The sequence below is a fragment of the Sinocyclocheilus rhinocerous genome, unplaced genomic scaffold (genome assembly GCF_001515625.1).
Source record: "Sinocyclocheilus rhinocerous isolate Xijiao unplaced genomic scaffold, SAMN03320098_v1.1 scaffold1447, whole genome shotgun sequence".
NCBI classification, from domain to species: domain Eukaryota; kingdom Metazoa; phylum Chordata; class Actinopteri; order Cypriniformes; family Cyprinidae; genus Sinocyclocheilus; species Sinocyclocheilus rhinocerous.
In genome coordinates, this window is record NW_015661886.1 from 49,583 (window position 1) to 63,485 (window position 13,903).

The window sequence follows — 13,903 nt, forward strand, 5'->3', positions numbered from 1 at the left end:
GCGGCAACAACAATACTACAGCGAGAATAAAAGTTACGCCTTCTTTCTTTGCGTGAACATTTGGGCGGCGTTATGCAAATCTTCCCACATCGGTGACATACACATGTGGGGGTGTGTTAGAACGAGCCGTTTTAGGTAGACGTGGTTGACTCTTAACTTTTATAAAGAATATCTCTTTGGATTTGAGACTTTAGTCTTTGCAACTTTACAGATCTTCTTTATGCACCAAGAGCTTGTAACACTCCAAAGAGAAAGGAAAAATTGAAATCGCATCATATGACCCCTTTAACGCTGGGTTCTTTGGGAAGCTGAACAATTTAAGGTTATCTTTCCCTCACAACCAAAAACACACTTTTTTAGTGACTGTTGATTTCATGGTCCAAAAACAAAATGACAAATTCTTCTCGAGCAAGTCCTGTGCAGCGCTGCCAATGACTTGCGTAACCCAAATAAATCACCTTGGTGGCATGCTCTTGCTCTCGCTCTGATTGTCGTGTGTCCGTTCTTCCGGCAGAAGTGCCCTTACAAGGAATCCCACCCTTTATGACGTCATACAGGGCCATACTCGAAAAAACTTTCCGAAACTTATACGAACCCTGAAGAAGTGTATTTGGCACAGATATACTCCGTCATACGTTCAACTTGTTTCTTGAGACTGCCATGTTTGGCATGAGAATCCAACTCTTTAACAGTGTAAATAAGTCAGAATGCATGAAATAGCATTAGACCTCCCCTTTAACTGTTTTGGTCAATGGTTTTGGCCCTGCAAGTCTGTTATTAATAGTTATTGATTCGGCAGAATTTTTTCAGTTGGTTTCAATTCATCAGTACTTCAAACCCAAGACTTGAAATACACATAATGCCAAGTAATTGGTCTCTTCCATTGTAGACTCGTTATTAGTCCAGCAGGTAAGGTCAGCTGAGCTGTTCTCTTGCCTCACAGGTACTGCTTGGAAAAGGAAGACTCCAGTGCGTATGTGCTCTGTGATGTGATTGGCCGAACTGGATTGGACCATGAATGGAAGACAGAGTGCTGTCGGGTTGTCGGTGACCACGAGAAGCCCCTCATGTTGCAGTCGCTCTGGAAACCCAAGGATGGATTCTCCAGGCGTTTCGAGATCCAGAAAAGAGCAAACGTGGAGGCGCAAAGTGCCAAGAATACAGATACCATCACAGCAGGTATTGCAGCAATTTATTGTGTGAACGTATAAGCGGTTTAGGGCCTGTTCATACCAAGGACAATATCTAAAACAACTAAGTTTTAATAATATTTCTAATTCTGTGAGAATAGTATCCACACTACAGCCGATGAATCAGAATCAATAAATTAGAATCCATCACCTTTAAAGTGGCAGACGACAAAACTGGGCGCTCTTATAATAATCAGAATGTTATCATGCATTGGTGTAGACGCTGATATAGTTATTGTTGTAGTTATTGTTCTTGGTGTGAACGGCCTTTAGAGATGTTTTGACTAGTTGACCTTTGATCTACGTATGTTCCAGTTGACTCAATTTAGGAATGTTTTAACAGAGTGAGGTGCCTCACGGCTTATCCCAACAAAAGCCTGTCAGCAAGAAGCTTAGTGAAATTGCTCTCTCAGAAGTATGTTTTATTGGGATAGTCCCATCAGCTCTCACACTGAGCTTTCCCACCGCTCTCCAGCCGCCAACATCGAAATGGCCGCTTGTTTTTCTTTCTGAGCGTGTTTCCTGCACTCTTGAGGGTGTTTTTTCTTTGGCATGGGGCTGTGGTGTTCCACAGGGTTCCCTTGAGAATCGATGACTGGGGAAGCTCGGCCCCCATCGCTGTGTGTTCTGGCAGAACAATGTAGATGACCGCCCATTTCCACAGCTGATAACGCCTGGGTGTGAAAGCCTGAGCTCTGAGAACATTTCACAGCACTCTTCAGTTCTGTTTATGTTACGTCACCAGTGTTGGGGAAAGTTACTTTTAAAAGTAATGCATTACAATATTGCGTTACTCCAAAAAAAGTAACTAATTGCGTTAGTTACTTTTTTATGTAAAGTAATGTGTTACATTACTTTTGTGTTATTTTTTCTCATCTGGCCTGGCCTGGGCTTGCTTGTTTGTTTTAATATAAAAAGTTCTATTTTTGGCAAATGTAATAGCCCTTTCACACCTAAATTTCTTATCGGTATGGTTAAATTGGATCAATGAAGGTCAGCGGCACTGGTTAATAAAATGGGATTAAATACACAAAGTGTTTTTTTGTGTTTACATGTTTAATTATCGCAGGTATCTGTAATATTCTGAGTTTGCTTTTCACAGTTTTTTCCTCGTTTTGAGGAAAACTGGATCTGTTTTTGTTGTGGGTAAATGCATGTTCACATTTAGTCTAGAACTACAGTAACATCTGTTGTGGAATTTTCTTGGGTGCGGCCAATGAAGTGGAGAAGCAGAGTTCCAGATGTCAAAAAACAAGACTTTATTTAACAAAAAACAAAGCCGGGAAGACAGTCACAGCATACCAAATCATTCCAAAGTCTCTGTTATGTTTAATTATCGCAGGTATCTGTAATATTCTGAGTTTGCTTTTCACAGTTTTTTCCTCGTTTTGAGGAAAACTGGATCTGTTTTTGTTGTGGGTAAATGCATGTTCACATTTAGTCTAGAACTACAGTAACATCATGCAACAACACTCACAAGGCCTCTGCACTTAAACACCAGGAAAGGTGTCAGTCAATCAATGGGAAAACAAAGTAACTGGCGTTACTTATTTGAAAAAGGAATTAAAAAGTAATGCGTTGCTTTACTAGTTACTTGTAAAAAAGTAATCTGATTACAAAACTTGCGTTACTTGTAATGCATTACTTCCAACACTGTACGTCACTCCCATCCATAGTCATCTTATTGCAGATCGTCTAAACAAAATGTGGCAGATGTACAGCTATATTTAGAAGAATGTATGAAAGCATAATTGTAACGTAGTTCATAGTTCGGGAAGAAGGAGGCGGGAACCGGCGAAAGCTCAAAGAAAACTTTAATAATAAAATAACCACAAAATAGCGCGACAGCTTAAACCATTTAATTGCATTTCATTTCATAATTTTATGAGCTTATGCTGCTTTAAAATTGTTGCTCATGCAGTAGAAGTCTGACTAAGCCATAGTCAGTGCTATTATCCTCTTAAGCAATGGTTGTCTATAAGTTTTTAGCATGACAATGTGAAATTGTATACATTTTTTAAGTTGAAGTCATATATTTTAAAAACATTTATCACCCCAGGCCTCAATGCCCAAGCCCGAAAGCTGCAGCATGCTCGTGCGCGGGTCACCTCTCTGTTTGTGGATGGGACGAATGAGGGGCTGGATGCTCTGGGTATCTGGAGGAGCTTGAGCGACATGGACATCTCCACTATGGGAAAAGAAGCCAGTGAGACCCATAATGCACCTCTACAGGAGGATCCAGAGGCAGAGGCTGATAAAGAGGCTCACCTCCTCAACGCAGAGAAAGAGGAGACGGAAAGCAGCGATGACAACAACACGCAGTACTCCATCCACCTGCCCTTTGATTTCCCATATTTCCTTCTGCTGCAAGGATACAACCACAGACAGGTAGGACCTTCAGTGATGTTCTTATTTTGTGTATTTGGATTAGGGTTATTTTTAAAAAAAAAATAGCCATCCATGGTTTCCTTTAGGATTTTTCTGAAACCTTAAACCTTAAGTATTAAACTTTTAAGTGCATCTCTTCTCACACTGTTGGCGCTATGCGTCAGTGATTTATGAAATTGTGTGGACTTCTGAGGAGAACCTTTGGCATTTAAGGTGCATTCAGTAGTTTGTTGTTAATTTAAAAAACTTTTACATGTTAAGATATAAATTGTGTGTTTATAAAATGTCGTCTGAATGGTGTACCCTTCATAAGAGGAAGACAACATAATAGTTAAATCTGGTGCAGGTCGCCCCCTCAGTGTACTTAGCCATGTTGAAATGATGTGACCCATGGTGTTTCACTATACATCCTCACACTCACTGCTGTCTCTGTAGATACACTAGTAGTATAGTGTAGTTTGGTGATGCGAAGAGTGAAAACTTGACAATGAAACACACTTTACTTTACAAGTAGAGGAGACTCAATACCTGTCTCAAAAGACAGAAAACAGAAAAAACAGGCAAAGACAAAAAAAGAGTGTGAACATGCAACTAGGGAATTTGTGGGATCTGTACTGAAAGTATACAGAGAACAGTGTTGCTAATGCTAACTAAAGAACTACTGAATGCTGCTTTTGAAGTAGATGAAAAATCTCACATTTTACATTAAAGGAAGGGCCTGAGCCGTATATAGACCTTGTATTAATGGGTCAGTTAGGCCCATTTAAATTTTTGAGTGGTCAGAAACAGTGGTTAACTTATGATGTTTTGAAATTTTGTGACTTTTTCTCAAACTTGCCTGCAAAGTGGTGAAACTTTGATATGTTGTGGAATTTGCGTACAACATTTTTTGTCAATTCAACCCACATATTTCATTGTTAGAAGCAGCTGAAAACTTATTTTTACTTGTTTGATTTGATGGTATTTACGTTTATATTTTTGCTGTTATCTGAAGAAACTTGGACTACATTGAAGGTTTAAAATTGTATCAGTTTTTTGCACACCCTGTTGAACAAGTGGCTGCTTCAGTGTTATTTGACGCTTTTTTTGTTCTTTTAACCTTAATATCTTACCAGCATCAGTCTTAGATGCTACATATCTGTCATATAGTGGTCTAAAATCACAATATTTGTCAAAATAACAAACAACCAAAGCACACTGTAATCAAATGTCTCTGACCCCAGTTTTAGACGCCTTTCCAAACCTTACATAAATCATTGGTGCATGTTGCTGACAGTGCCGTAAAGTCTTGACTTAAACAGTTTAATCTGGTGAGGAGTATCCTGGCTGGTTGCCACTCACTGTAAAGAGAGATGGAGTTTTCTTCAGGATTGGCCCAGGTCAGAGGGACAGGATTTGGACAGACAGGTGATCCATGTGTCTCTAGGCATCCTGGGACTGGCCGGCAATGGGAGAGGAGCTAAACTGGAGCTCTGGTCAACAACGAGGGCTGTTACCTCTCACACAGGAGGAGCCGAAGCGTGTGAGAGAAACACACTGAATCCCACAAGCCCTTCATAAACCCATAGATCCAACAGATTAAAGGCAACAGCGAAGAAAAAAATAGACTGAGGCCTGTTCACGCATTTTGAATTTCAATGCTCGTATTAAAAAAAATACCCGTATGTATATCCCATATGTACATTTTTGACTATTTCTGATTTTATGGTTGTTATTAAAGCAAATATTCTAAGTAGTAACCCAGAAATGACATTGGCCACATTAAATTGATCAAAAGTGACAGTAGAGACATTTATAATGTTTTCTTCATTTATAAAGATTTCTACTTCAAAGAAATGCTGCTCTTTCAAACGTTTTATTCACCAGAAAGTCTTGAACAAAACTTGTTCATGGTTGTTCAATCATGGTTTCCACAAACATATTAAGCAGCACAACTGTTTTCAACATTAATAATAATAATAAATGTTTCTTGAGCAGCAAACCAGCAGATTAGAATGAATTCTAAAGGTAATGATGCTGAAAATTCAGCTTTACATCACAGAAATAAATTACATTTTAACATATATTAAAATAGAAAATAGCTATTTTAAATTGTAATAATATTTCATATTATTACTGTTACCGACCTCTATCTTTTGAATGATAGTGTATGTGTATATCAAAATGTATGCAATGACCCCAAAAAGTATTTGGAAACACTTATCATGTCTGAATGTTATTTTATCAGAATGTTAATTAGAGTTTTTCTTCTGGATGTAAGAATTTCACCTCAAGATCACATAGGTGTTCTATCAATATTATCCACTAACTTTTCAAACCACAAAGGGTCCAGATACATTTTGTCTTAATTTGGAACAGTATATACCTATTAGTTCATTCTTTCAAACTTATTTTTGTTAAATAATGTTTTGTGCTTGTGCCATTTGATTCCATCACACCACAACAGTTGAAATTAATTTGATTAATTAAATAACAAACAGATCTGTAGTTCCATCCATCCACTTGTCCTTTGTAGGGTTGTGGGAGATGCTGGAGCCTCCACTGGATAAATGGCCAGTTCTTTGCAGCAAATCTATAGAATATAGAGTATAGAATATAGGCACATTCTCTCTCTTCAACACCACAGCTACAGTCATTCTTCTATTGTTTGTAGAACATGTTAAAAGTAGCAATCTGTGGGAAAGCCAAGCACATTTTTAGAGACAGCAGCTACCCTGCTATTCCTCATTCAGTGTTACTGAGTAAGCATTGTCAAGGGTGTGTGAGTTTTTACATGTTCACTCTACACTGGAAAACCGTAACCATACAATGTGACCAGAGAAATAAACAGACATATTTAAAATAGACATGAAACGCCATTCACAAGCCATTCTTTAAGCGTTTTCAATGTGGCATGTTTACAGTTGAAACAAAATATTCAATGAGAATCCATCTACAGTTGATCTGATTGCGAAAAGTGAGTGAAATGGAGCCAGAAAAAATTGTTTCAGAAGCAGAGACGGTTATTATAATTTCATTCAAGATGTTGAAGATGAACATTTCATTCATTTCAATTTCTTGCTTAAAGCGTATGCATGTGAGAGAGCGATAAACGGGTTTGCGGTTCTAGCAGTAATTATATGCGTATTGTCTCGTTTAAATACTGAACTATAATCAGGAGTTAGTGAGGACTTGTGAAGCGCTGCACTTTACTGAAGGTAATAATCAGCATTGTTTACTAAGCCTGCGGTGAGCCCTGGCAGTGACACGACTCCTTCTGCTACGCACTGCTGTTTCTCTTGCTTTTGGCCACAGGCCCTTGAGCCTCCACATTTTTAGCTGGAAAAGTTAGTATTCCTGTTTCACAATGTCTACACTGGATTTCTCCCATCCTATTATAATCAACAAAGCAGCGTATACTGGAAACTCTCGACTTGAGGAAATGTAGTAATTAAATTAAAATAGACATAGTAAATGTGGTCTCATATGGGGTTGTTTTTCCCCACACAAATGATAAGACATGCTACTAACTGTATGTGTCTGAATTCAGGGAAATTCCGATCATGTGATTTTTACATCAGTGATTTGAAATGTTCCAACAGCTAAATATGATGAATTATGTTGACATCTACAGAGGGCTTAGATGTATTTTTTTGTCCACTTTAGTCATGATGGGGTCCTCAGTCTATTTCCAGTGTGTGTCAAGCAAAAGAGTTTTGTAAATGGGTGAATGAGAGTGAGTTTACAGCCTAAAGTGCTTGGGAGATTATCTTGGGTTAAGGGACTTAGATCAGCTCTATGTCAATCACTCATAGTCCTGAGAGGCGCTTCTTCAGAGCAGAAGAATCATGTGGTTTAGCAGCACAAAGTGGATCAATCGATTAACAGTGCAGTCTGTTTTGACACCTCAGTTTAAGCAGATGAAGAATTTAGACAAATCCGTCTTTATACTGTACTTCCTCCTTCTGTTAAAATCAATTATCAGTGCACTGGGATTACATAACACATTGATTCTTGAGATGTGAAACAAAACATGTCCCACACCTTTAACTGACACTAGTTTAAAATATAACAGCTTTTACACTTTGAAATTAATCAGAGGTGTTTGAATGTACCTAATTTTCAAAACATTCCCACTAAATGCACCTGTCTATAAACTATAATTCAATACTTAATATTGATTAAAATGTTAGGCCTAAATATTTATAATTCTATCTTTAAAAGTAACATGGCACAGAAGGGTTTTATGTAATGTTTCACAAATGTACCTCAAAACTATACTTTTTGTAAAAACTAAAGATATTTATATCAATAGATTTTTATAAAAACATTTATCAAATCAAGCAGTATTAAACTCAACCTTTGCATAATTCTAGTGCTAGTCCAGCAACATTAATTCTGCTAAATGTTATTATTTAAATATATAGGTAATTATATGTAATTTTAGGTAATCACACAAATTGTAAAGAAAATGTTTGGGATTTTTGGATTATTTTTCTATTTTAAGTAGGTCCTGGTAGTAGCTAAAAACATCCCAAAAATAAAATGTTTACTGCATTTAATGCAAAATATTATTATATTGTTAACACAAGAAATAATTAATAATCAGTGCTAATGCTAGAGTTTTCAATATTTATAATAAATATTTAACGTGACAGCACATAACATTTTTGTATCTAGACAAGTGGTTCCCAACCATGGTCCTGGAGGCACCCCAAAACTGCACGTTTTGCATGTCTCCTTAATCAAACACGCCTGATTCAGGTCATCAGCTCATTAGTAGAGACTCCAAGACGCCCAAACTCGGTCCTGGAGGGCCACTGTCCTGCAGAGTTTAGCTCCAACCCTAATTAAACACACCTGAACCAGCTAATCAAGCTCTTACTAGGCATAATAGAAACTTCCAAGCAGGTATGTTGAGACAAGTTGGAGCAAAGCTCTGCAGGACACCGGCCCTCCAGGACAGAGTTTGGACACCCCTGCTCCAAGACCTGAAATTGGTGTGTCAGAGAAAGGAGACATGCAAAATGTGCAGTGTTGGGGTGCCTCCAGGACCAGGGTTGGGAACCACTGATTTAGACCATGTTGACCCATATTGAGTGTTAGGCAAGGAAATAACTTTTTTTGAGAAGATGAAGGCAAATACAGTTTTACAGATTTATCCCAAAATCTCTAATCCCTGGTGTATAAATAATTTCCCCCCACACGGTTTGTCCCAGTACTTAACAGTCAGTGAACTCTCTGAAAGTTAGTTTTGTTTCAGATTCTGCTGGCGCACATTAATAAAACCTCCTGTTTTTGCTGTTAATCTCTTCTCAGGACTTTCTGATCTATCTGATGAGTGGGAACAGTTGTATATTTGGCTCCTCCATTGAATCCTCCACTGGTAACAATGAAGAGACCCTAAAAGTGGACGTCCTACTCTTTGCCCCTGACATCCTACCTCAGCACTGCTGCGTACAGCGTCTAGACGCCACCAGTGACCAAACCAAGGGAAGTAGCAAGATGCGAACCATGCTCAGACCCCTCCACAGCGCACTTGTTACGCACAACGGCGTCCCCCTTGATGACGAGGTTGAGTTGTGTCCAGGGGACCTGGTGGGGCTCGGGCAGCACTATCTCTTTATGTTCAAGGACCCTACGACCTCAGGAGCCTTCCAGACCCCATCCTGGATGGCCACTCTGTGTCCTCCAGCCACAGCATCACCCTGTAAACTGTGTGGAACATCCGTCAGGAGGAGGAGGACTCAAAAAATGGCCGCCCGCTGGAGGGACTTGGAGGGCAAAGTGCTCTCGTTGTCCTATCAGGTGCAGCATGAAGATCAAGTCTTGGAGAAGATTCTCAGTAGGGTGGACCCAGGAGGGGAAGAACCCAAACTTACTCCAGCCTTTCTGCTGTGTTTGTGCATTCAGCACTCCGCCACCAACTTTGAGTTGGTTGACCTCCGGAAATTGCTGCTCTCCATTGCTAATCAAGTCCAGCTCACCATGTGGGTGAGTGGGAGTTTATGGAGTACAAAAAGCAGCCAACGCCATAGTAATACCATGGAGATTTTTGACATTTATACCATGATAGTTCCTTGGTATTATTTGAAATACCTGTGGAGTACCACAATAGTACCATCTTACTATACAGGCTGTTAGAACAGATTATGGAACAGCCAACGAGAATGTATAGGAAAGTACTTTGGAGTAACATGTGTATATATAACATGGTTCATTATAGTAGTAACCATTTAGTACTATGGGGTATTGAAGTCTATGGTGTCCATATGATGCAATTTAAAACCAACTGAGTACTGAACACAAGAACATGTCCTGTTTGAGACACCTTTTGGATAGCTAAAATAGGTCATTGTTGTCATCAGAGATTAAAGGTTGTGGTACACTTAAACAGATCTGTTCTTCTGAGATGGTTTTTTTTTTCTCCTCCACAGGAAAGAACAAAAGAACTCGCAGCTCTGCAGCCAGACATGTGAGAGAGCTTATTTCTTTCTGCAACCATTCTTCTTTCACTCGCCTCTCTGAAATAAGAGCAGGGAACTTAAAGGACGGCAGTAACTAGCTCATTATCACCCATGGTGCTGTGGGTGCTCAATTCACTTTTGTTTTCTCTGTGGTGCCCAATCATGACCAGAGACAAGGCCACTTGAGTATGTCATTAACTGTTGAAGTGTACAGTAATAAATCTGTCTACAGACAGCAGTGCTAAAGTGGTTCAGGCTCTGATTGTCTCGTGTGCAAATTGCAGATTTGGGTAGCAGAGAGCTGGCATTTTCTATCAGTTGATGTTTTCTGCTCAGTCTACATCCTGATTTTTTATCTTTTCCATTCATATTGTGGTGAGGTATACAGCTTAGTGGTTAAAATGGAAGTACTAAACGGGGGAAATTAACCTCAACATCTTTGATTTTTTGATTATGGCTTGCTTGCTTGCTTTTTGGTGCTATTCAAAGTCTAGAAGCAAAAAAAAACAAAAAAACAGATCACTTGTTTTGCAAGTGTTTAGGCATAGAAGGTTGTGAAGCCACTGGCATCATTGCACCAAGTTAAACCAGCTTTTCTTTGTCTTATTTAATTAGTTGTTAAGGTGGTTGGTTGGTTGGTTAGACTTTTAGACAGACAGATGTTTGGTTTGGTTGATTAGATGGATGGATGGATGGTTGGACAGACAGACAGATACATAAATGTTTATATGGATGGTTGATGATTGATTGTAAATTGGTTGGTTGGTTAGAGAGATAAATGAATAGATGTATGGTTGGATATAAATGGTTAGACATAATGATATGGTGATTGGTTTGTTTGTTGGACAGACATGTAGACAGACAGAAAGGTTGATAGATGGATGGCTAGTTAGACAAAATGACATAAATGTAAAGCTGGACAATTGGTTGGACAGACCAATCAATAGGTGTATGTAGACAGACAGATGATTGGTTAGTTTGTTGGATGTATAGAAATTTTGATGGATAGACACATAGCTGGATAGATCGTTGGTTAGACAGACAGAAAGATAGTTGGTTGCTGGGTTGGTTGGACAGACATATAATAAAAAAAAGTTACAGAGGTAAATGGTTGGTTGGTTGATTATTTTCAGCAGATATTTAGACTGACAGGCCAAAAGGTAGATGTATGGTTGGTTAGACAAATGGATAGCTATATGGTTGAACAAGCTTATAGATGGGTGTTCATAGACAGATAGATGTCTGGTTGGTTGGATGTACAGTTATCTTTATGTATAGATGGTTGGTTGGTTAGTCAGACAGATGAAGGGATGGCTGTTTAGATTGCTGGTTGATTGGTTAGACAGGTAAGTGGATGGTTGTTTAGATATTTGGTTGCTTGGTTTGGAGAATCAATGTTTGGTTGGTCTGATAAAGAATGGATGATTCTTTGTTGGATAGGCAGACAGATGGATGGCTGAATAAATGAATGTATAACGTGTAACCATTGTGCTTACTATGCTACAGAAGCACTGGTGATACGTCAGCAGAGCAGCATGTGTTGAACATCAAGGATCTGATCCGAGGCCTACAGCCGCTGGTGCTGTGGATGTCCAACTCCATTGAGCTGCTGCACTTCATCCAACATGAGGTCCCCCTGCTCTTAACATGGAGACAGCAGGACAGACAGGAAATGGACAAAGGTACGAGCCTTCGCTCTGTGTTGTCCTAAATTATACTAAATATGTGTTCGATCACTGTGACACATGGCCTCTTTGGCTTGTTGCTTAAGTTATTGGTTCATTTCAGCTTTTTGTCACAGAACAAAAGAATGCTGGTACTTGAGGTCTTTTGTGAATGTGCAATCCTGCACCTGATCCTGTCAGTCTAAATATCTTCATGTCTCCATCTGCTCAGAATCAATGAATTGTCAGATCCAGTCCACACGTGCTGCCAGTGAGGAGGCCATGACAGTCCTAGAGGAAGTCATCATGTTCACCTTCCAGCAGTGTGTCTACTATCTCACTAAAGTAAGTACAAATGAAAGACCATTATCTATTTAAAGTTTTTGTGTGGTTAAGTACTATATTTAGTATTTTACTACTAAAAGTATAACTTTTTACTAATTGTTCTTGATACGTAATGTTTATATTACATTAAATATGTTCCACCTATCCCTAAAGGATGTAAAATATGTGAAACAGGACATAACCGTGTAAACACCATTTTGCGCTTCCAGTCTGTAAGCCAAAATAAAGTCATAACAAAGCAGTGGAGACCTAGGGATTGGCCATAGCCATCGGTGAGCAAGATAACTTGTCCTCTCCTCCCAAAAGAATCGAAAATAAACACGTTAACAGTGTATTTTCTCAAGGCTCAAGTTAATGACAAATCCCTGCCTCTCTTAAACGAGTGTGGAATATTTTGGAACACGATGTTGACAACATTTATTTTCATGCTGTAGTTGTCCTTGATAAATGTCTTAAAGACATTGTTCAATCAGACTGAAATTGTTATTTTCTGTCTATTGTTATTTTCTCCATGGAACATAAGGAGAATTGCTTTAGTTTTCAATAAACTATTCCTTTAATGTTTTATATGCCTCCTTGGGAACTAAAACAAAAATCATAATAAATGGTGGTGATTGAAATAAACCTGAAATAAAATAACATGTAAATAAAATAATAATAAAAAAAACCTAACTTAAAAAAATGTGTAATGTTTAAATAAAAGAACTGAAGTATGTTAGTAAGCTGAAGTACTGAAACTACTAATACTAAAACTAAAATAACTATAATTTAATGCTAAACAGAAATATATAAAAATATAATAAAAATGTAAAATGCACATATCAACAGTACTAAAACTTAAACTGATATTAAAATAAAAAACTGACCATTTAAAAAAAAAGAGCTAATTAAAAATATGAATAACGCTACTGTATAACAGTATATAAGCAGTGCTAAAATAACACTTAACGAAACGTCATGAAACTCATTCTCTATTAAATTATGTCAGAGTTATTATTGCATCAGTTCAGTGGTGCAGAAAATCCTGCAGGTGATGAAGTCACCTTGAAGTTCGGACTAGTTGAAGACAAGAAATTCCAAATATGTGACTCATTTGTTGCAGATTAACTTTGTGGATAAATAGTGAAAGGTTATGTCTTTCACGGTCCAGGCACTCCAGTCTTGTCCTAGAAAACAACTGACATATCAGGGGTTAAGAGGACTGTCAGTGGAGCAGACAGGAAGGCCATAGTTACCCATCCTCTGCCTGACGGGGAAGCAGCTGTGGACCTCCACATTTGGACTCAGAGAGTTCATCTGTTTCCTGAGCAGGAAATATTCTGTTCTCATCACCAGAACGGGAGAGGAGTGTCCAGTTAAAGCAGTCATAATGCCCATCAGGAAATGAACAGTTACCAGGAGTTTAGTTTCTAAATCATTACCATAGAAATTTCCTTGTAGAAGCCAGTCTGACATCTGTTACCTGTGATGTCAGACTGTGTACGGTGATTGGTTGGTGACAGGAAATTGTATTTCCATGGTAAAAAAGCATACAGATCATTAAACACGTTGTAATTAAGAGCATTAACTTCTTTTCTGTTAACATCTGTTGGGAATGGTTTTATCATATCATTAGGTATTTCCATTGTATATCAGTTGTTGTGAATGGTGGGAATGGTGGGCAAGAATGTGTCAGTGATGAGTCATGGGGGCGGGACCTTTGGCTCTGGTTAGTTTCTCAATGACCTCATATGGCTGCAGTGCATGGAGTGTGATGAGTGTGAACCACTTATTTCGGCTTCATTAACCTCTGCTGTGCCTTGAAAAATTGGCAGTGTGTTTTTGTGTGTGTGTGCAGGGCCGTCCTTAGGGGGGCCCCAAGAGGCCCCCC

At 38.7% G+C, this 13,903-nt stretch overlaps 1 protein-coding gene across 1 annotated transcript in view; it reads left to right on the forward strand.

Annotated features, from left to right (window-relative positions):
* The window catches only part of LOC107726800 (ras-associating and dilute domain-containing protein-like), a 37,183-nt gene that overhangs the window by 6,812 nt on the left and 16,468 nt on the right, over window positions 1–13,903 (forward strand). The window contains exons 3-8 of the mRNA XM_016536498.1: window positions 944–1,179; window positions 3,250–3,578; window positions 8,877–9,551; window positions 9,995–10,032; window positions 11,531–11,706; window positions 11,921–12,033. Coding sequence (XP_016391984.1) covers window positions 944–1,179; window positions 3,250–3,578; window positions 8,877–9,551; window positions 9,995–10,032; window positions 11,531–11,706; window positions 11,921–12,033 — 1,567 coding nt within the window. The remainder of the gene's footprint in view (window positions 1–943; window positions 1,180–3,249; window positions 3,579–8,876; window positions 9,552–9,994; window positions 10,033–11,530; window positions 11,707–11,920; window positions 12,034–13,903) is intronic.